We start from the raw sequence: 21,154 nt of genomic DNA on the forward strand, positions 1-21,154 counted from the left end.
ATGCAAAAGAGGTACTCTTTCTCCACATCCTCACCAACATCCGTTGTTGCCTGAGTTGTTAATGTGAACCTAATGTAATTTTTTTCAATATATGAAATTTATTGTCATATTGGTTTCCATACAACACCCAGTGCTCATCCCCAAAGGTGCCCTCCTCAATACCCATCACCCACCCTCCCCTCCCTCCCACCCCCCATCAACCCTCAGTTTGATCTCAGTTTTTAAGAGTCTCTTATGCTTTGGCTCTCTCCCACTCTAACCTCTTTTTTTTTTACTTCTCCTCCCCCATGGGTTTCTGTTAAGTTTCTCAGGATCCACATAAGAGTGAAACCATATGGTATCCGTCTTTCTCTGTATGGCTTATTTCACTTAGCATCACACTCTCCAGTTCCATCCACGTTGCTACAAAAGGCCATATTTCATTCTTTCTCATTGCCACGTAGTATTCCATTGTGTATATAAACCACAATTTCTTTATCCATTCATCAGTTGATGGACATTTATAGTCTAATGTAATTTTTTTTAGAGTTTGATAAAAATTATTCTAAAGAAAAATTGTCCCCTAATTTTCTACAAAAATATACTTTTTTATAATAGATATTAACTTTTTCCAAATTGGTAAATTCTTTTTCTTTCTTTTTTCCTCTTCTGAATTTTCCAGTTGCTTTGACCAAGTGTAGTGGAATTCAGCTCTTGAATTTCCCTGTTCTAGCCCTATGAGTTTCACTGCTAGTGATTCAGGTACTACTGGCGGCTGCTCAGATGAACTTGATCAGATGTTCAGAGACTTGCATTATGAGATCTAGCATTTGGCCATGGAGACAGCACATAATTGATGCAGCACATAGATCCTGCCCCCAAACAACACGTGTAAACTTAACGTGAACCCTCCTGTCCAAACCAGTGTCCATGGTCTGACCTATGGGTTGGTGATATTCCCCTGGATGTTGTGTCAGCTGACTTTGGTGCAGATGCCAACATTCAGTGTTGACAGACCCTGGGGATCATAAAGTGGGTACTGGGATGGAGCTTCTTGGATGCAACTGCTACAGGAATCAGCCTTTGAAATGATGGCCAACAGTAGTTAATTATAAATTAATATCTTGAGCCCAAGGAAAAGGAAGGTGGCATTGGTTGGATGGTTACCCTCCTTCCTGAGGGTGTGTTATAAAAGCTTTGTTTTTTTTCCAGAGCATTCTCACAAGTCAGTAGTGACCCCAAAGGCACCATGGCTGCCCTGGGCATCACAGTTGCCCTGTTGGTGTGGATGGCCACCCTCATGCTTATCTCTGTCTGGAAGCAGATCTACAGCAGCTGGAAACTACCCCCTGGCCCTTTCCCACTGCCCATTATTGGGAATCTTCTCCAGTTGGATTTCAAGAATGTTCCCAAATCTTTAACCAAGGTAGGAAAAATATCATTGATTTGGGGGAGGAGAATTCACGGATTAGACATATGTGTGCACTCAATTAATTGTCAGACAGGTTGCTATTCAATACAAGCCTGTTATGAATGAACTGACTGAACAGTAGTTTCCAAGAGTGACATTAAAAATATTTAGCTGGTGGTACAGCATGGGCGTGGAGCCCTTGAGTGGGCATTGGCCATGGTCATCCCCAGAGGCCTCTGCTTGAGCCCAGTGTTAACTGCTCTGTCACTGGATGTCTTGGTGAGGCCAGTGTGGCTGGGGTTGCTGCCGCTGTTTGCCACTGCAAAGCACGGAGAAGCCATATATTCACACCAGGTGCACACTGTAGATGCCAGACAACAGGGTGAATAGTGGTCAACCTGTGTGGCACCTCCACCTACAGTTGTTGTGAACAGTGAATGAGCTAAAGATCTAAAAACTGAATGAGTTGCTAAATCTGTTACATGAGTTCATAAAAGAATGCCCAAGAGCAGGCTGGAGTAGTGTTTGCAATAGGGAGATGTTGACAGTGCTTTGTGTACCATGGAGGATGGACTTGTGGAGGTCAGGACAGTGCTGGCTCAGGGTCCTCCAGTAGCACCCTGGGGTCCAGGACTTAGACTGGGGATAGCAGTAGGGGTGATGGCACAGATGTGGTCAAAGGGGCCACAGGGGAGGAGTAGGAGTCAGCCCACCAAGTTAACTGTGTTCAGGCACATGTGTCCAGGTGCCTAGGTGTGCTGGAACCTCCCTCCCTGCAGAAGAAAGCCTCTATGGGGAAAGTCTTTCCAAATTGGGATGGGCAAAGACTGTCTTTTCCCAGATCCCTCTGTCTTCTCTTGGTGAATAACAATTTTGGGGGTCAGTTTAAAGCCTGTCCGACTTCTTCCATAAGTTCCCAGTGGCCTCACTTATCTGCTTACTGGTCTCTGCAGTTGGCAGAGCGGTATGGGCCTGTGTTCACCTTGTACCTGGGCTCCCAGCGCACCGTAGTTCTGCATGGCTATAAGGCGGTGAAGGAAGTCCTGCTCGACTACAAGAATGACTTTTCTGGCAGAGGAGAAATCTATGCATTTGAGGCACACAAGGAAAAAGGTGAGCCCCACTTCTCAGAGCACCCCCATGGTGGGGGACCAGCCAGGTCCTGAAATACCAGTGATGACAGCCACATAGTAAATAGTACAAGATAGAAAGGTAAAGAGACCCTTGGACAATTCAGGTGCTCAGCACATACTGTATTGAAAGCTACCATGACAGACTTGCTCTAGAAAAGGTAGGACCTCAAGCACCCACGCACTGGTGAGCAGGACAGATGTGTGCTTGCAGAGAAATGCCACAAAGGAAAATGCCTCCAGCAGTTGAGCTGTGTCTTCCTCCTGCACACGTTGTAGCCTCCTGGGTGTAGCCTCAGTCCAGAGAGCCTCCACTCACAGCCCCACCTGTTCCTGGGTGTTGAGGCTCCACCCTCCAAGGTCCCTCACCTAAGATGAGGCACTGACACCACAGAGCATTCTGCTGGTCTGTGGGGCTTAGCTCATCTGCGGTTCGAATTCTCCAATGAGGAGGCCTCCGATACTGCACCTGGGGTGTTCTTAGACCAGGAAGGGTGCTGAGTGCACCCCAGCTCACAAAGGGACCTCCACATGATCCTGTCTTGCCAGCCTCACCTCTCTTTCTTCAGCAGCCCATGTCTCCAGTGTCTTGGGTTCCCCGTATCTAGAACACATGCTGTCACCTCCTGTTGGGGTCTGGGGACCTGCCTGGTTTTTATCTGAGTGATATCCATACTGTTGACACCAGTCCCCACTTCCTGTGTCTCCTGGGACATCCTGGAGCTCATGGGGGCACCTGCTCACACCCTTGTGAGCTCCCTGCCTGCCCCTGCCTGCCCCCCGTGGCCTCACGTGCTCATTCTTTTCTGCTTGCTCACTGTTATTTTAGTGAGATTCTAAAGCATATTGGAAATGAAGCCATGTCCCATCTACCCTACAAAACCCTGCAGGCCCTAGTTTCTCCTGGCTTAGCTTTGGTGACAAACCTCTAGAAAACCTGTATCCATTTTATGCAGAAATTTCAAATTGATGTGCTTCCTGTTGTGTGTGCTGTTCTCATGGTGCTGTCCCCTTATTCCTGTATACATTCCCAAGGTCATACCCTGTCACTATCAGTGGCATTTGACTTTCTTGGATGTTGTGGGTTTTACTTCTTTGGGGTTGTCAAAAGCAAAGTTAACTAGTCAGTGTTTGTCATTAACACCACAGGAGCTTTGCTGCTCCATGAGAATAGCAGTTGTGGGTCAAGGAGCTCTGTACTAGCTCCAGGGAGCCCTTATCTGCCACCCTTGGTCCAAGTCATGGGTCCTTGAATGCAGCCAGGCCAGGGCCACTTCCCATTCCATGGGCTGGACTCAAAGGGGGCTTCATCCCCTCCTGATAGGGGCTCCCAAGTCCTATTTTCACATGTGCCATGTGGTCCAGGCTCTGTACATGGGATACATCTGGTTCCCCAGAGATAACAATGCAAATGTTAATTATCAGCATAATAGTGAGCACAAGGTGCATGTTAATTTAAAAAAAATTTTTTTTCATTTCAGTAAATGTTTATAAACCTATGCCAGAGAATCATTATCATATCCATCTCAGCCTGTTTTGGACCCAACATCGTGGCTCCTCTGGAATCTCTCCTTCTGTCTCTCTATCTCTGTCTTTGTCTCTGTCTCCATCTCTCTGTACCATTTAAAACAAAATTTTTTAACGTTTATCTATTACTGAGAGACAAAGAGACACAGAGCATGAGCAGGGGTAGAGAGAGGGGAGGCACAGAAATGGAAGTAGGCTCCATGCTCTGAGCTGTCAGCACAGAGCCTGATGTGGGGCTGGAATTCACGAACTGTGAGATCATGACCTGAGCCAAAGGTGGTCGCCTAACCAATTGAGCCACCCAGGTGCACCTCTCTCTGCCATTTTAAAATTATCTACCTCCTTGACTGTCCTCAGTTGCCATGTCAGAGCCATTGGCTGGGGGAGGGGGCGAGGGAATGTCCACTGGGCACTCCCTCTTCCTGCTTTCTCTGCCAGCTTCTTGGGTCCTCAGGACTGGGGACCCAGCTCACAGCTCTGTCTTCTGGCCTCCTGAACACACATACTCTGGTTCCCTCACTTGTCTGCCCTGCATCCTGGGTCAGCGAGTCTGCTGCTGCCACTGGAAGGTTGAGGCTGCCCTCCCTCTGAGGCTGTCAGTGGTCCCACAGACACGTGGGAGTGTGGTCACATGTGCCCTGAGTTCCCTCTGGGCTCTGAGCTGTGTCCCTGGTATCCACCCAGCAGCCTCCGCAGTGTCCAGCAGGGATTGAGAGCTCAGTATGCACAGACTTGATCCCAGGACCCCCAAACTCCATCCCAGCTGTGTTTTTAACCAAATCTAACCCTAATGTCTAAGTAGGGTCTTGGGTGCCATGTACTCTCTGTGCACCCACACCCAGTAGGGGGCCATGCTGTCTGTCAGTCCACCTGTCCTTCCCCACCTCATGCTTCCCTGCAAGGTGGAACTGAGACCCTCAGTCTGGTCTGTGCTTCGTCATCTCACTCCTCCCTGTCCCTCCCATGCGGCTACACTTCCTTCTAGAACATACCTTGCCTTGGCCTTCCTCAGATCTCTTCCCTCCAAGGGGAACATGAGTGAGGTCTTCCCAGATCCAATGGTGGGCAGAGTCTGGGAGCTGAGTGACAGCTCAAGTTTTAGTGAGGACACTTTCTGAGAAGCCACAAAGCTGCAAGTTAAGGTATTTGCAGTGTGGAGGTTAAAAATCAGTGGAAACAGGACAGCTTCTTGGGAATTTTGTGAACAGAGGGAAAAGGGGTGGGGGCTCATCTTGCTGTGCAGCTGAGGCTCTGTGTCCCCTAGGGAGGTCCCCAGGCAAAGTGGAAGGAGAAGGCACACTGATGGTAAGAAGGGCGCCCCTGAGAGGGGACATGCAGTGGGGAAAGGAGCAGTGGGGAGAAGCCGAGAAGGCTTCTCCGAAGCTGGGCAGCCTGGGCTGTCACCTTGCCCTCGGTGCGTATTGTGACTGGGTGCTTGTTCCCTCTGCCCTAGGAATTACGTTCAACAATGGGCCGAGCTGGAAGGACACCCGGCGCCTGTCTCTGAGCATCCTCCGGGACTATGGCATGGGGAAGCTTGCCAATGAGGAGCGGATCCAGAGGGAGGTGCCCTTCCTGATGGAGGCATTCCGGAAGACCCAGGGTGTGTGCAGGGCCCGGTCCTTGTGTGCACTGCCTGGGCGGGGCGCAGGGTCGGGATTGGTGTGCACTGCCTGGGGCAGGGGAGGGGGTCAGGGCCAGGTTGTCAGGCTCACTGAGTGGGGCTGGGGGGGGGCAGGGCTGGGTCCTCGTGTGCACTGCCTGCCTGGGGTGGGTTGTTGGGCCCCAGAGTCATCAGCAGCCGCTGACCCCGACGGGGTCGTGTTACCCTCAGGCACCTCTGGCAGCTAGGGGTCCTCTCTACCTCAGGTGGAGCAAGGGCGCCAAAAAGAAGGGGACCGCCAGTAGCTCTCACAAGGCTTTCAGAGTTTGGGCTGTTTTCAGGGCCACTGCTCCCAGGTGTTGGAAAGCTTTAGTGGGGGGGGGGAGGGGTAGGTTGGGGCGTAGGGTCCCTGACAGCTCACCTGTGGTCCAGGGCAGCCCTTCGACCCCACCTTTGTTCTGGGCTATGCTCCCTGCAACGTCATCTCGGACATCCTCTTCCGCAAGCGCTTTGACTACACGGACCAAACCGGGCTGAGGATACAGAAGCTGTTCAACGAGAACTTCCACCTGCTCAGCACCAGCTGGCTCCAAGTGAGGCCCCCCACCCCCTAGTCTGCACCTGCCCTCTGAGTTTGGCACAGGACAAGGTGGGGGGTTGGGGGATGGGCGGGGGCCCCAGGCGCTTGCGCCTGGATGTTGCTTCTGGAGACCTCCCCGAGGCCCCAAGTTCCCCTCGCTGACCATGGGACACCTACGGTATTACGCTTTAAAACAGGACAGCACTAACACGTGACTTCGCACACCCGAAGTCGTGGCACCAAAAAGTTACTGTTAGCCAAAATGTTCTAAAAAACACAGTTTGACGGTCATCAATTCAAGTTGGAAAAGTTTTTAGCCCAGGACACAAAACCATGTTGCATTTGCAAGAAAGAATAGTAAGATAACTCTCTCTCTCTCTCTCTCTCTCTCTCTCTCTCTCTCCCCCTCTCTGTCTCTCTCTGTCTCTCTGTCTCTGTCTCTCCCCCCCCCCCCCCCCCAGTTATATAACATTTTCCCAAGCTATATGCGCTACCTGCCTGGAAACCATAGAAAAGTAATAAAAAATGTGTATGAAATAAAAAGTTATACTGCAGCAAGAGTGAAGGAGCACGAGGAGTCGCTGGACCCCAACTGCCCCCGGGACTTCACCGACAGCCTGCTCCTGGAGATGCGGAAGGTACGGCAGACACCTCGAGTAGGGAAGCTCTTCTGCTCCCTGCTAGGGGCTGAGACTGCTGGGGGGCGGGGCGACGCAGCTGCAACCCACACTGCCCCCGCTGGGCATGGGTGCTCCTGGCTCTACACCACTCTGGCTTCATATGGCCACCACACCTGCTCCCACGGGTGTGGAGATAGGGCCAGCCTGCCTGGCTGGCCTCAAACACCATAGGAGGTCTGCAGTGCTGGCCAGCAAGAGGGGTTTCTTGGGAGAGCCATCAGTGGCTGTGGGGCTCATGCGTGGGCCCTTCCTGTGGCCCCCTCCAGGCTGTACTTCGTAACCATTTCTGACTTTGATGACTGTGTCTCATTTGGTGTGAAGACCTCCACACTCCTCCTTAGCACATAACCCCCAAATTGTACATGAGTTCAAGGGTTTCCAGGCCTCGCCAGCATTACCTACCTGACGGCCCTCCAGGCCCCCCACTGAGATGGTGACGCTTCTCCTCCCTCCTTTGACATCTCTTGGGGCTCTAGAACAGCATGTGAATTCTGGAACTGATTTCCCTGGAAGCTGATCTATCACTGGGGTCCTCACTGCCCCACCCTGGTGTCTGGCTTCTTGGTGACTTCCTGCCTCCTGGGAATCAATGGTGCTGACTGTGGGCTTGGAGAAGGCCAAGAGCAACCCCTGCGACTCTTGGGTTGTTAGCAGAGGCCCCACAGTTCAGCTCTGGGCTGCTGGAGGTCACGGCTCCGCACAGGGGAGAGCCTTACTCCCCAGGACAGCCCTCAGCTCTGTAGAAGGAGCACAAGGCTCAGCACCCTGGGCGAGGGGCACAATCCTGCCAATGGCCAGTTTTGTGGGAGCCTTGGTGTTGCTAACTGTGTGGTGGAGACGATCACGTTTCCACGGGATAGCCTCACGCACACCTTCCCCCTTCCCTGGGAGCTGGCAGGCTTGTCAGGCTCTTTTCTCATCCACCTGAAGACACCCTCTTATAGAGTCCCTGGCTGTCTCTAATATCTGCAGGAAAGATACACCAAAGAGCCTTGGTTCACCTTTGACAACATTGCTGCCACCATAGCTGACCTGTTTTTTGCGGGTACAGAGACCACCAGCACCACTCTGAGATATGGGCTCCTGATTCTCATGAAATACCCAGAGATCGAAGGTATGCCAAGTAGTGGGCAAAGATTTTGGGGCCATGCAGCCGTCCCACCTGGACCGGTCAGGCTGGAGCACTTGGGCTTTTGCTTTCTGCCTGCAAATGGAAACTGGCATTGCTTGTTAACCCTCAGGGGAGTGAGACTGGAATCACCTGCATGAATTCAATGGAAGTGTTCTTGTATATGACAGGGACATGCCACTCTTGAACACCAGTCCCACCACATGCCATTGACACACATCTGATTTCAGAAACAAAGAGCCAACACCGGTATAAAAATGCAATGCCACCTGCATTCCAGCCCATAATATAACCTATCTATGACAGTGAAAATAATGTCTACCTTGCCCGTGAGCCAGACCTGGCCTCCTGGGCAGAGCAGAGAGAGAGTGCGGGATGGGGCCATGGCCTCCATGGCATAGTTGACCCAACTGGAAGAATGGGGACCAGAAGACGGGATCCCCAGGGAGAAGTGTCCCAAGGCTGCCTGCTCTCCTTGAACAGCGTTGTTCTTCCCCAGGGGCTCCTCCTGCACCGGGGCCAGGTGGGGTTTGAGTGCCTCAGAGGGGCAGGAGGCTTCTGGTGCCACACATGCATAGAGCCATGCCCCAGAGGTGCCCGCCCTGGGCATGGGCCAAATAGAGGCACTGAGAGGGCATTGATGTGTTAGTAGGGTGCTGACCTCCCAGGAAAGAGGAAGGAAAGGGAGCCACTGCCTGGGGTGAGGGCGCCTTCATGGCTAGTGGCCAGGCCTAGTGTCCCCCCCTTCCCCTGGGCTCCGCTCCAGGGGGCCCCTCACCATCCCAAGGCTTGCTTGCTACTGCTTCTAATAATATGGCTTCTGCTGTGTGCCAGGCATGGGTCTAAGCACTCCAGGACACTGCATACTTACCGGTAGGTATTATAGGGCTTGAAGTAATTTCCCACAGCGATGTGGAATGTGACCTGTCCAGGATCAGATCTGGTCCATCTGACTCCAAGGCCATTGACTTTTCTGTCTCACAGAAGGCTGAGGGGTGAAGGAGCCAAAAGTCCCTGGAGGAAAGTCTTTCACAAATCTGAGAGAACTTCTGACCAGTCTGTACCAGGGGGACTGTAGACTGAAAAAGTGTTTTACATGATTAATTATGAGTAACTTACGATATAGAGAAAAGGAAAATAAATATGACTGAGAGCCATACGCTACTACAAAATGTAACATGTTAGTGTTTCGCAGTATCTGCTTTAGAGCTCTTGGAATGAACAGGTTGCAGAGCCAGCCAAAGCCCCTGCTTAGGCCCCCCTGCTGCCCACCCCCAGACTTGGCAGTGTCCCAGGACTGCTGTGTCATCTCTTTGCTCGACTTCATACACTCAATGCTTGTTAAATGTCAGCATACGATCCACATTGTGTGTTTTACATCTTTACCTGGGAAGCATATGGCACACAGTTTTGTGATTCACTCAACATGTTGTGAAGGCCCACAGGGAATCTCAAGCTCAGAGAGGCCCAGCCCAACTCAAAGGTTGCTGTTACCTCTGCCAGGAAGAGAGAGACACCCAGACCCTGCTTCCTAGTTCTTCATGCAGAAGGCCATGCACATCTGTTTCCAATCTGCCTTCCACATCCACACTTCCTGAAACATGCAATGAACCAGCCTGGGGTAATTAATAAGTAATGACTAGAGTTCGCTCCAACTAGAATTTGTATTTTTCTTTTTAGAGAGCACAAGTGGGGGAGACGGACAAAGGGAGAGAGAGAGAGAGAGAGAATCTTTTTTTTTTTTAATTTTTTTTTCAACGTTTATTTATTTTTGGGACAGAGAGAGACAGAGCATGAACGGGCGAGGGGCAGAGAGAGAGGGAGACACAGAATCGGAAACAGGCTCCAGGCTCTGAGCCATCAGCCCAGAGCCTGACGCGGGCTCGAACTCACGGACCGCGAGATCGTGACCTGGCTGAAGTCGGACACTTAACCGACTGCGCCACCCAGGCGCCCCGAGAGAGAATCTTAAGCAGGCTTCACGCTCAGTGTGGAGCACGGCTTGGGGCTCAATCTCATGACCCTGGGATCGTGACATGAGCTGAAATTGAATGTCAGATGCTTAACTGACTGAGCCATTCAGGCTCCCCATCCTCCAACTAGAAGGTCTTAAGACCCTCCTGTTCTCTACTCCTGGTGTAATGACAAGAACTGGATTAGCTATGATCAGCTAGAGGCTAACATGCGAGAAGCTTAAACAGACTTACAGAGCTTGGCCGTCTTGTGGTGCCCAGGATGCCCTGGAGCACTGCTGACAGTGCTCCATAAGCATCTGCCAGATGGGTGGGGGAATGGGTGCTGAGCCAGCCTGGAGTCGATCCTTTACATCTGTTCATGTTGTGGCAGAGAAACTGCATGAAGAAATCGACAGGGTGATTGGGCCAAGCCGAATCCCTGCCATCAAGGACCGGTTAGAGATGCCCTATATGGATGCCGTGGTGCATGAGATTCAGCGATTCATCGACCTCTTGCCCTCCAACCTGCCCCATGAAGCAATCCAGGACACAATGTTCAGAGGATACGTCATCCCCAAGGTCAGATGTGAGCCTGGCATGCACACGCTGAGCACCACCCCGCCAGCACATCAGCCAGCCTCCAAAGTGCGGGATCCTTCGGGTGGACGTGGCTGAATGGTGGGGGCCGGGCCAGCGTTCCCACCTGCAGAGTGCTGCTTCCCAGCAGTCCTCACATGGGCCTGGTGATGAAGAAATGGAGAAAATCTGGAAAGGGGACCCTGGGACAGTGCCTCGGGTTTGTGGTATTTCCCAACCCCAGAAACCAACAATGGTACAATCTTGCCCAGGGCTCCTCCTCTGATGAGATTACAGCTCTTGTCACCATTTAGACTTGACCCCTGACTGCCTTCCATCTAGTTCTTAAGCAAATGACTTCCCCAACTGGAGGTCCTGGTGGAAAGCTCATGTTCTGTTAACTTGATGGACTGACACAGGCCTTTGCTACTTTTAGGGTACGGTCGTGGTCCCGACGCTGGACTCCCTCTTGTTTGACAACCAAGAGTTCCCTGATCCGGAGAAGTTTAAGCCAGAGCACTTTCTGAATGAAAGTGGAAAGTTCAAGTATAGTGACTATTTCAAGGCATTTTCTGCAGGTAAGAAGAGAGCAGACGTAGCCCCTTCCCCGGGGAGCTGTCCTGGTGTTTGCTCTCTGTCGAGGCCGTGCACCTGCACCAGGCCTGGCTTCTGGCCACATGTCCCAGATGTGTCTGTCCCTGGTTTGTGCTCTTTGCCATGGCCGTGAACCTTCACTGGGCCTGCCTTCTGGCCACATGTCCCAGATGTGTCTGTTCCTGGTTTGTGCTCTTTGCCGTGGCCATGCACTTGCACCAGGGCCTGGCTTCTGGTCACAACATGTCCCAGACGTGTCTGTCCCTGTTCACAGAGCCCAAATGACATTCTCTTACTGGAGGTCCTGGGAATGAGATGATTTATTATTTCTGCAAAGCAGATATTTCATTCAGTGCTGAAACTCTTATGTATTTAATAGCACTTAGTGAACGTCTTTCAAAACTCTAGTACCTAATTCTCCATAATTTTAAACAAGGGTTAATAAGCAAAATCTAATGTTTGATTACCTGGACTCATCATGGGACCATCTGGCCCTCTCTTGGGCCCTTGGCCTCATTCTCCAGGGTCTTTCCCTAGGGGTTGGTGGGAGGGAAGATCATATAACCAGCTCAGTAACACCCAGCGTTAGAGTGTTTGGCTTCCAGCTGTGGCCCCGCTTCTTTCCTGTAGGATGTCAGGGTGAGCACTGGACAGAGATCACTCTCCCAACCTAACGTATGCTTATGCTGCTGAGTCCTGGTGACGGAAGCTGTATGAAGGCTGGTCCCGGAATATGTCTATCACAGATATTCTTATACTGAAATGTGTTGTGTGCTTCCTTTCAACAGACAGAGAGGGGTCAGTTTTGCTTTAGGGTGACAGTTTAGCCACAAACTCCTCCCCCCGACCCCCTCTGCTACCTCGCCTGTAGCAGTGCTGCTGTGTCTTGAGGCTGCCTCAGAGTCTCAGCAGCACTGTTGTCACTTGCAGGAAAGCGGGTGTGTGTTGGAGAAGGCCTGGCTCGCATGGAGTTGTTCCTGTTCTTGTCCGCCATTTTGCAGCACTTTAACCTGAAGCCTCTCGTTGACCCCAAGGATATCGATCTCAGTCCCAGCACAATTGGGTTTGCCAAAATCCCACCCCGTTACAAGCTCTGTGTCATTCCCCGTTCGGGTGTGTGAGGCACACATGCCCTGAAGACCCCTGTCCTAGGCTCTTTGATGCAAGCCTGGAGTCTTCCTGCTCTCCCAAATCCCCTTGGATGCCTCCAGGAGGACTCTCCCCGCACGGTCTCATCAAGGGCAGTCAGGGCTTCATAGGGAATAAATTGGCTCAGAGATGCCGCTTTCCAGAGTCACATTCATCAGACAGAATTTGACAGCCAAGTCCAAAACAGATTGTGTAAGACTAATTAAACAAATTGAAACAATTGATGACCTAGTTGAATCTATATTCAAGTCCCTGGAAACAAGGGTGAGTGAGACCATTGTAGTGTAAACACCTCTTCTGGGAAAGCAGAGCTACCCAGTCACCAGGGTTCACACAAAGCAATACACATGCTATTGTGTACTTTGGAAAAGGGGAAGTAATATACCTTTGAAGGCCTGTTAGCCACGTCTAAAATATATCCCCTACTGTCTGTCCCTAGGACATGAAGGTATCCCTTTGGACTCACTTGTCAGCATCCTTCTGGGCTATATTTTAAGATTAAAATATGACTGAAAAGTCAACATAGACATCTGTTATCATCTCTTAACGTTAAAATGTGACTTTGTACCTGGAAGAAAAAACTCTAGGCCCATGGGGACCTTACATGAAATGAGGCAGAAATGAGGAAATCATTTATCAGCTCAGTGCATTAAACAATCTTGTGAAACAGAAGAGGAATTTGGAACAAGAGCTTTTTGCCCCCACCCCACTGACACACAACAAAGCCCCCTTTGTGCTCAGCCTTCAGGCCCTGACTGACTGCCTGTGGATGTGTTAGGAGCCCCTCCACGAAATAGAGGATGAGGGCTGCACAGGGTGGTATGCCAAGCCTTTGGAACACTGTGTGGCACACAGAAATCCTGCCTAAGTGTTCCTGAATAAAACGAGTAATGTTTCAAAGCCAGCACTGTAGCATCCTTCAATCTCTCTCTGGCTAACCCTCCTGCCTGCCTCTTGTAAGGGTCCTGTGACTGTGGGGAATACATTTAAGAATTCTCTGAGCTTGCACCAATGGGCTAACAAGGCTTAGGGTGGAAAGCCACCACAGGGCAAAAGTGCCCAGCTTAGAACGAAGCATAGAGTGGAAAGCCACCTCCACAGGACAAAAGCGTCCAAGAACAGGTAGGGGCAGAAAGCCTCTGCAGCAGGATGAAAGCACGCAGAAGTCTTCATTAGGTAAAACAAAGCATAGGGCAGAAAGCCACTATGGGGTGAAAGCGCCCAGAGCTAATTAGCAAGAAACACACTTTGTGGACTCTGAGGTAGCATGCTCTATCTGCCTAACCCCTAGAAAAGTTAAGATAAACAGACACAGTGCCTGGTGCCTGCAGTAAACGGCTATCTGCTCAGAGTGGGGGTTTTGATTTGTCTTGACCCAAACCCCTAGAACTGCATACTTTTGAAGCCCCTTTTCTCACACACACACACGAGTTAATGATCACTGTTTTATTGTCTCTTTCTGCATGTCCATCACATATGTGAGCCTTCTGATCCTAATAAATATGGAGAAAGGACTCTTTCTCAGGGCTCTTGTCCCCTCCCAGACATTAGCCTCTCTTGTATTCAATTCTGCACCTGCTCTCTTGATGGACAAGAGAGCAGTCTAGACTCAAAATCTGTGACATGTGACAATACTGAGCCCACGCAGATAACCCAAGCTAATCTCCCTGTTTCAGGATTCTTAACTTAATCACACATCCAAAGTCCCTTCACCACATAAGGTAGCATAACCACTGATTCTGGGATTAGGGTGTGCATGCCACCTTATCCCCCATGAGGTGCTAACAAATCCCAACATTGACAGATTGGCAAGTCATAATCCGAGGAGGACCAGCTGCCCCATTCTGAAAGGTGCCTGTCATTTTCATTACAACACCTACCTGGTGAGTGAGTGACACTGCTTTCAGCAGAAAAATAAAAGAAAATGTCTTTTAATTTGCTTTGGGGATTTAAATTTTAGAAAAATGCCCTAGGAAAATTCTAAAGTACTCAAAACTGATGAAAAAGCATTGGAATGGAGAGTGGGAGCCTTTTTAGTGTAAATGTTTAACTGATCCAGACAGTGGCGTTAGGTTATTAGCTTGGTTATAAACAGGAGGTAATCCCACCTTGATAATTAGTCTGAGCTTGAGAAACTCTGCAGTGATCTGAACCACATTTGGCAAAAATGGAAAGAGCAAGGGTGGAGTGCATGAGGGAAGGGAGGAATGTCTTGGTCTGTCCTGTGTGCTGTAACAAAGTACCATAGACTGGGGTCTATTCCATATCCTTTTTAAAAAAAGTTTATTTATTTATTTATTTATTTATTTATTTATTTATTTATTTTCAGACAGACAGAGACAGTGCGAGCAGGGGAGGGGCAGAGAGAGGGGGAGAAAAAGAGAGAATCCCAAGCAGGCTCTGTGCTGCCAGCACAGAACCCGATGTGGGGCCTGAACCCACAAATTGTTTCAGCTCATGACCTGAGCTGAAATCAAACGTTGGACGCTTAACTGAATGAACCACCTAGGTGCTCCAAGTATTCTATGTCATTTATTTCTGCTCTCATCTTTATTTTTTCCCTTCTTCTGTTGGCTTTGGGCTTTATTTGCAACTCCTTTTCTAACCCCTTTAGGTGTAAGGTTAGACTGTGTATTTGGGACCTTTCTTGCTTCTTGAGATAGGCTTGAATGGCAATGTATTTTCCTGCTAGGACTGCCTTTGCTGCATCCCAACGGGTTTGGACTGTCGTGTTTTCATTTTCATTTGCTCCATGTACTTTTCAAACCTCTTCTTTAATTTCCTGATTAACCCATTCATTCTTTACTAGGATGTTCTTTAACCTCCATGTATGTGAGGGCTTTGCAAAGTTTTTCTTGTGGTTGATTTCAAGTTTCATTGTGTTGTGATCTGAAAATGTGCATGGCATGATCTCAATCCTTTTGTACCTGTTGAAAGCTGATTTGTGCCCCAATATGTGATCTGTTCTGGGGAATGTTCCATTTGCACCTGAGAGGAATGTGTATTCTGCTGCTTTGGGATGAAATGTTCCGAATTTATCTGTAAGTCCATCTGGTCCAGTGCATCATTCAGAGTCTTTGTTTCCTTGTTGATTTTCTACCTAGTTGATGTATCTATTTCTGTAAGTGGAGTAGTAAAGTCTTCTACAGCTATGGTATTGTCATCAGCGAGTTTGCTTATGTTTGTGATTAATAGATATATATATTTGGGTGCCCCAATTTGGAGGCACAGATATTTACATTGTTAGCTCTTCTTGATGGATTATGATCCATAATCCATATCTTGATGGATATGATTATGATATAATGCCTTCTTCATCTCTTGTTACAGTCTTTGGTTTACAATCTAGTTTGCGTGATATAAGTATGGCTACTCCAGCTTTGTTTTGGTGTGCATTAGCATGATAGATGGTTCTCCATCCCCTCACTTTCAATCTGCAGGTGTCTTCAGGTCAAAAACGAGTCTCTCATAGGAGTATATAGATAGATCTTGGGTTTTTAAAATCCATTCTGATGCTCTATGCCTTTGATTGGACATTTAGTCTGCTTACATTCCGTGATGATTGAAAGATATGAATTTAGTGTCATTGTGTTATCTGTAGATTTTGTGTTCTGGTGATGTTCTCTGGTCCTTTGGTCTTTGCTCCTTTCCGCTCACAGGGGACCCTTAGAATCACTTGCAGGGCTGGTTTAGTGCTCTTGAACTTCTTTAGTTTTTGTTTGTCTGGGAAAGTCTGTATCTCTCCTTATTTTCCACGTGACAGCCTTGCTGGATGAAGGATTCTTGGCTGCATATTGTTTTAATCCAGAACATTGAATATTTCCTGCCACTCCCTTCCAGTCTGCCAAGTTTCAGTGGACAGGTCTGCTAAACTTATGTGTCTCCCCTTGTAGGATGAAGACCTTTTGTCCCTAGCTGCTTTCAAAATTCTGTCTTTGTATTTTGCAAGTGTCACTATGATATGTCATGGTGTTGACCTGTTTGTGTTGACTTTGAAGGGAGTTCTCTGTGCCTCTTGGATTTGCATGCCAGTTTCCTTCCCTGAATTAGGGCAGTTCTCAACTATAATTTGCTCAAATAAACCCTCTGCCTCTTTTTCTTGCTCTTCTTGTCCTGAGACTCCTATGATATGGATGTTGTTTTGTTTCGTGGAATCACCTAGTTCTCTAATTCTCCCCTCTTGATCTAGTAATTTCCTTTTCCCCTTCTCTCAGCTTCACTCTTTTCCATAATTTTATCTTCTGTGTCACCTATTCTCTCCTCTGCTTCTTCAATCCTCACTGCCACTGCATCTGGCTTATTTTTGCACCTCAGATATAGCATTTTAAAATTCATCTCTACTGGTTTGTAGGTCGTTGATCTCTGCAGCAAGGGTTTCTCTGGTGTTTCTATATTTTTTCCAAGCCCAGCTATTAGTCTTATAACTGTTGTTCTAAATGCATGTTCAGATATATTGCTTATATCTGTTTTGGTCAAGTCTCTGGCTGTTATTTCTCCTTGACCTTTATGTGCCTTGTCATTTTTGGCTAAATTTCTGTCTTTTGCATGTTTTAAAAGCTTGTTATGTGTCCTGCACCTGAGAGTATTATTCTATTAAAAAGGGGTCATACACTGTCCAGGACCTGGCCCTCCAGGAAATGTTTTTTTTGTGTATTCTGCATGCACTCTGTGGTTGTGTTTTGGCTGCTCCTTCCCACTGGTCATTCTTCTGCAGAGCTCCTCCGTGCTTGCTGTGGTGGAGATTTTGGACCTTTAAATGGTGTACTTTGATACGTTTGTTGAAGTAACCCTCTCCTTCTGGTCTTCCCATTACATGTATGTTACATGTTTTGTAGTCATCCTACAGAATTGGGTATTCTGATACTTTTTTTCCGTCTTTGTTCTCTTTGCTTTTTGTTTTTGATGATTTTGTTGATATATTTTCTAGCTCATAGATTCTTTCTTCAGCTGTGTCCAGTCTACCAATGAGTCTATCAAAGACATTTTTCATTTCTGTTATAGTGATGTGTGTATACAGCATTTCTTTTGTGGTTCTTTCTTAGGATTTCTACCTCTTTGCTTACATTGCCCGCCTACCCCTGCATGCTTTCTACTTCATCCCTTAGGACCCTTAGCATATTAATTATAGTTGTTGTAAATTCCTGTTCTGACAATTCCAATATCCTTCCCTGTCTTGTTCTGATGCTGCTCTGCATCTTTAGATTGTGTTTTTTGCCTTTTAGTATGCCTTATAACTTTTCTTGGTTGCTGAAAATGATGCATCAGGTAAAAGGAACTGCAGTAAATAGGCCTTTGGGGATGTGGCGGTGAGGTGAGGGGGAGGGGATGTATTCCACAGCCTACTGTCAGGTCTTAGTCATCAGTGGGCCTGTACCTCAGGACTGTGACTGTCACAAGGTTTTCTAAGCTCTCCCCCTCCCCCAGTTGGGACGGGTTGTCTAAAGGGGGCTGGAGTTGGTTATTTCTCTTCCTGGGTCAGTGAAACTCTGGGTAATGAGGTATCGCTTAGGGCAGGTCCTTTTAAGAAAACAGTGCTCTGGTGTGTTTCACACGATTTTTCCCCCTCCCCTTTTCCTTTTTTTTCTCTGATATTTACTGTGGGAATCTGGCCAAGGCCCTGGAGTCCGACCTCACGACACTTCAGGGACACACCTGTGAGTAGGTGTGTTGCCTGTACTGCCCAGTTCAGGTTTCCTCCCCCTTCAGCTCGTGGGTCTGCTCCTGCAAGCCGGGCTCTGTGTCAGCCTGTCTGCCTCTCAGCCTTGGGGACACAACTTTCCCTCTGCCCTTCGCTCTCTCGAGGATCAAGAATGGTGCAGAGGCCTTCTGGTTTGAGTTCTGCACGTAAGGGCCTAGGAGGTAACCACTTCCACCCAAAAGCAAGACAAAGCTGAACAGAGTGAAAAAGCAAACGGTTTGTCAATTGTGTTGATCTTTCTAAGACCCAACTTGGTTTTATGGATTTTCCCTATTGTTTTTCTATTCTTTATGCAGTTTATCTTTAATCCATATTATTTCTGTCTTTCTGCTAGCATTGATTTTAGTGTGTTCTTGTTTGTCTAGGTCCTTAAGGTATAGATATAGGTTGCTGATTTGAAGTCCTTTTTTTATGGAAGTGTTTACAGCTATATATTTCCCTCTGTAATTAGTCTTTCAGTGTCCCATAAGTTATGGTATGTGGTCTACTTTATCTCTCTATCTATCTATCTATCTATTTAATTATTTATTTACTTATTTTGGTGTCAAGATATTTTCTAATCTCTCAGTGGTTTCTTTGACCCATTGATGGTTTAATTTCCACATACTTATGGATTTTCCGATTATCCTTCTGGTATAGATTTCTAGTTTCATCACACATAATGAGAAAAGACACCCTGTATGATTTCAAACTACTTAAGTTGTATGATTTCACTATTTTAAAATTATTCAGACTTATTTTGTGATGTAACATGCAGTCTCTCTTCTTGAGAAAAATGGGTATTCTGCTATTGTTGGGCATGTTCTTGTGTCTGTTCTATCCAACTGGTCCACAGTGTTGTTGAAGGTCCTCTGCTTCCTTATTGATGGACTGTCTGGTTGTTCTTCCCTTTACTGAAAGTGAGGTATTGGCGACGACAATGACTATTGCTAGATCGGTGCGTTTCTCCCTTGAACTCTGCCAATGTTTGCTTCATATGTATAGGAACTCTGATGATAGTGCATATGGCTATGCATAATGTTATATCTTCTTGGCCAGTTGACTCTTGTATCATTCTAGAATGTTCTCCTCTGTCTCTTATAACAATATTTGACATAGTGCCTATGTTGTCACTTATTAGTATAGCCGCACTTGCTCTCCCTGGGGCACTATTTGCCCCAGGTGTCTTTTCACCATGCTTTCACTGTCAGTCTGTATGTCCTTAGATCTGATGTGAGTTTCTTGCGGACAACGTGGAGCTGGATCCATTAGATTGTGAAGTTTCACCCATTTACACTGAAGTGATCCCTGATAGGGAGGACTTACCACAGCTGCTTTGTTCATTGTGTTTCTGTATGTCTTCTCACTTTTCTGGCCTTCCCTTCCTGTCTTACTGCCCTCCTTTGTATTTACCTGACATTTTTTGTAGTGACATGCCATAATGCCCTTTTGTTTCCTTTTGTGTTGATCTTACACACAATTATTGTGTGTGTGCTTACCACGGGCATTACATAAAATATCTTAAAGTTACAACAACCAAAACAATATCAGCTCCCGTTGGCCGTCCATGGGGAAAAATGCTCTGGCATCTGCTTTAATTCTCAGACCTGCAGTTTCCTCAACATTTGTGGGTAACTCCCATGCCTTGGGTTATGGAAGGTTCAAGGAAAGTGGTATCCTCGAGACATGGAAGGAAAATGAGCTCCTGGAGTGTAGTGAGGAAAAGTGAATGCCTGAGGGTGGTACTGAGGAAGGACTATTTCACGGAGAAGAGCACCACCCACGGGGAGCACTGTCCCTGGAGAAGAGCACCACCCAGGGAGAGCACTGTCCCTGGGGCATGGTCTGCTCAGGCAGCTAGAATTAGACAAGGCATGCATGGGGCAGGGCATCAACGTGGCTTGGGAGCTGCTGCAAATTAGCACAGGTACTAGAGAGTTACTTTATAAGAAGCATACAACTTGCTCTCAGGACAGATTTAGTAACAACTAAAATATATCGTTAATTGGAGAGGAGGGCTGTGAGGTTGTGCAAGGGTGAACTAAGAGGAAGCAGATGATCTGTGTCCTCACTGGCCCAGAGCAGAGCTGACCCACTTCAAGGTGCTGCAGCCCCACTGGGGAAGGAGTCCCGTTATCCCCAAGAAACTGGGGGAAAATGGACAGGCCCCATTCAGAAATCACAAGTGTTCCCACTGGGAGTGAGGCCATCCGCTGGGGGGATTTCCTGCCTCAGAGATGATCATGTACGAAAACGAAGGGTTTTGATTAGATGTAGCATGCTCCATCAAAGGACCAGGGAGGAGTGAGAGTGAGAAAGACTTTGTGTGTGTTGTAAGTGCACAAGCATTTGCGTGTTGTGTGTGTGAGAGAGAGAGATGAACCAGGCATGTACGTGTGTAGGACATGAAGCACATACTGTGTGGCATGCAGGCGTCTGTACAGATGTTGTGATGGGAAGCAGGGGTGTGTGCAGGTGGGAGTGTGGGGCCAGGCTGATGGGCCAGGTGCTGTCTAAAGGCTCCTGACAATTGGACCCAGGTGGAGTCTTGAGCCTTTGGCTCTTACCTGCATGGCCTTGGAGACCCGAGCTGCAGTGTGGTAGAAGTCGATTGGTGACCCCGGAGAGCCCGGATGGGAGTGGGTCACAGAAGACCGCCACATGGGAGGTGGACCCACCAGGCCATTGTGGCCTGAGGACCCATTGGGGCCAGCTGACCCTGGGCCCTCATGCAATCCCCGGCTTACCTGCCAACTTATGCATGTGAATTTTCTGCTGACACTTTCCCAAGGGAAGGGCCTATGGACTTTCCCTAGCTACTAGTGATTTCTCTTAGGGACTGTGGTCTGAAGTGAGGCTAACCGGCTGGCATTGTGCTGTCCACGCTGGGCACACCAGGCATTCCTGGCACACATGCTTCGCTTTGACTGGGGTCAGTTATGACCTGATGTGATTTCTCAGGAGTCCAGACATCCTGGCTCAGGACTCCCATCTGAAGGAAGCTTTCCGCAGCTGAAGCAGAACCGCCGGGTGCTCAAGCCGCTGGGTGAGCCAAGACAAGAATCGTGCTACTTAGGTGGTGGGGACCTGAGTGTTTGGGGCTGGAGCAGTGGGAGAGCCTGGTTTGGGAGGGAACTCCCTCCGGGTTTTGGGACAGAGAAACA

The 21,154-nt window shown here is 48.4% G+C and overlaps 2 protein-coding genes across 2 annotated transcripts in view; both read left to right on the plus strand.

The window, feature by feature from the left end:
• The first annotated feature begins 1,228 nt into the window (after positions 1 to 1,228).
• Positions 1,229 to 12,285, plus strand: CYP2E1 (cytochrome P450 family 2 subfamily E member 1). The gene is made up of 9 exons (NM_001048010.1): positions 1,229 to 1,405; positions 2,344 to 2,503; positions 5,501 to 5,650; positions 6,083 to 6,243; positions 6,692 to 6,868; positions 7,883 to 8,024; positions 10,386 to 10,573; positions 11,007 to 11,148; positions 12,095 to 12,285. The coding sequence occupies exons 1-9, from the start codon at positions 1,229 to 1,231 to the stop codon at positions 12,283 to 12,285; spliced, it is 1,488 nt and encodes a 495-aa protein (NP_001041475.1).
• Positions 12,286 to 17,749: 5,464 nt separating this feature from the next.
• Positions 17,750 to 21,154, plus strand: part of LOC109496942 (zinc finger protein 883-like) — a 47,889-nt gene continuing 44,484 nt past the window's right edge. The window contains exon 1 of the mRNA XM_045040916.1: positions 17,750 to 18,227. The gene's annotated coding sequence lies outside the window, so the exon portion shown is untranslated. The remainder of the gene's footprint in view (positions 18,228 to 21,154) is intronic.

This window comes from Felis catus, chromosome D2, assembly GCF_018350175.1.
Source record: "Felis catus isolate Fca126 chromosome D2, F.catus_Fca126_mat1.0, whole genome shotgun sequence".
NCBI classification, from domain to species: Eukaryota; Metazoa; Chordata; class Mammalia; order Carnivora; family Felidae; genus Felis; species Felis catus.

What these genes read in the sequence shown, in the direction of transcription:
- CYP2E1 (NM_001048010.1), top strand. Translation starts at nt 1,229, where the DNA reads ATGGCTGCCCTGGGCATCACAGTTGCCCTGTTGGTGTGGATGGCCACC. An exon ending in GGCATTCCGGAAGACCCAGG is followed by an intron (nt 5,651 to 6,082) that starts GTGTGTGCAGGG and finishes CCTGTGGTCCAG; the next exon opens with GGCAGCCCTTCGACCCCACC. An exon ending in TTTCAAGGCATTTTCTGCAG is followed by an intron (nt 11,149 to 12,094) that starts GTAAGAAGAGAG and finishes TGTCACTTGCAG; the next exon opens with GAAAGCGGGTGTGTGTTGGA.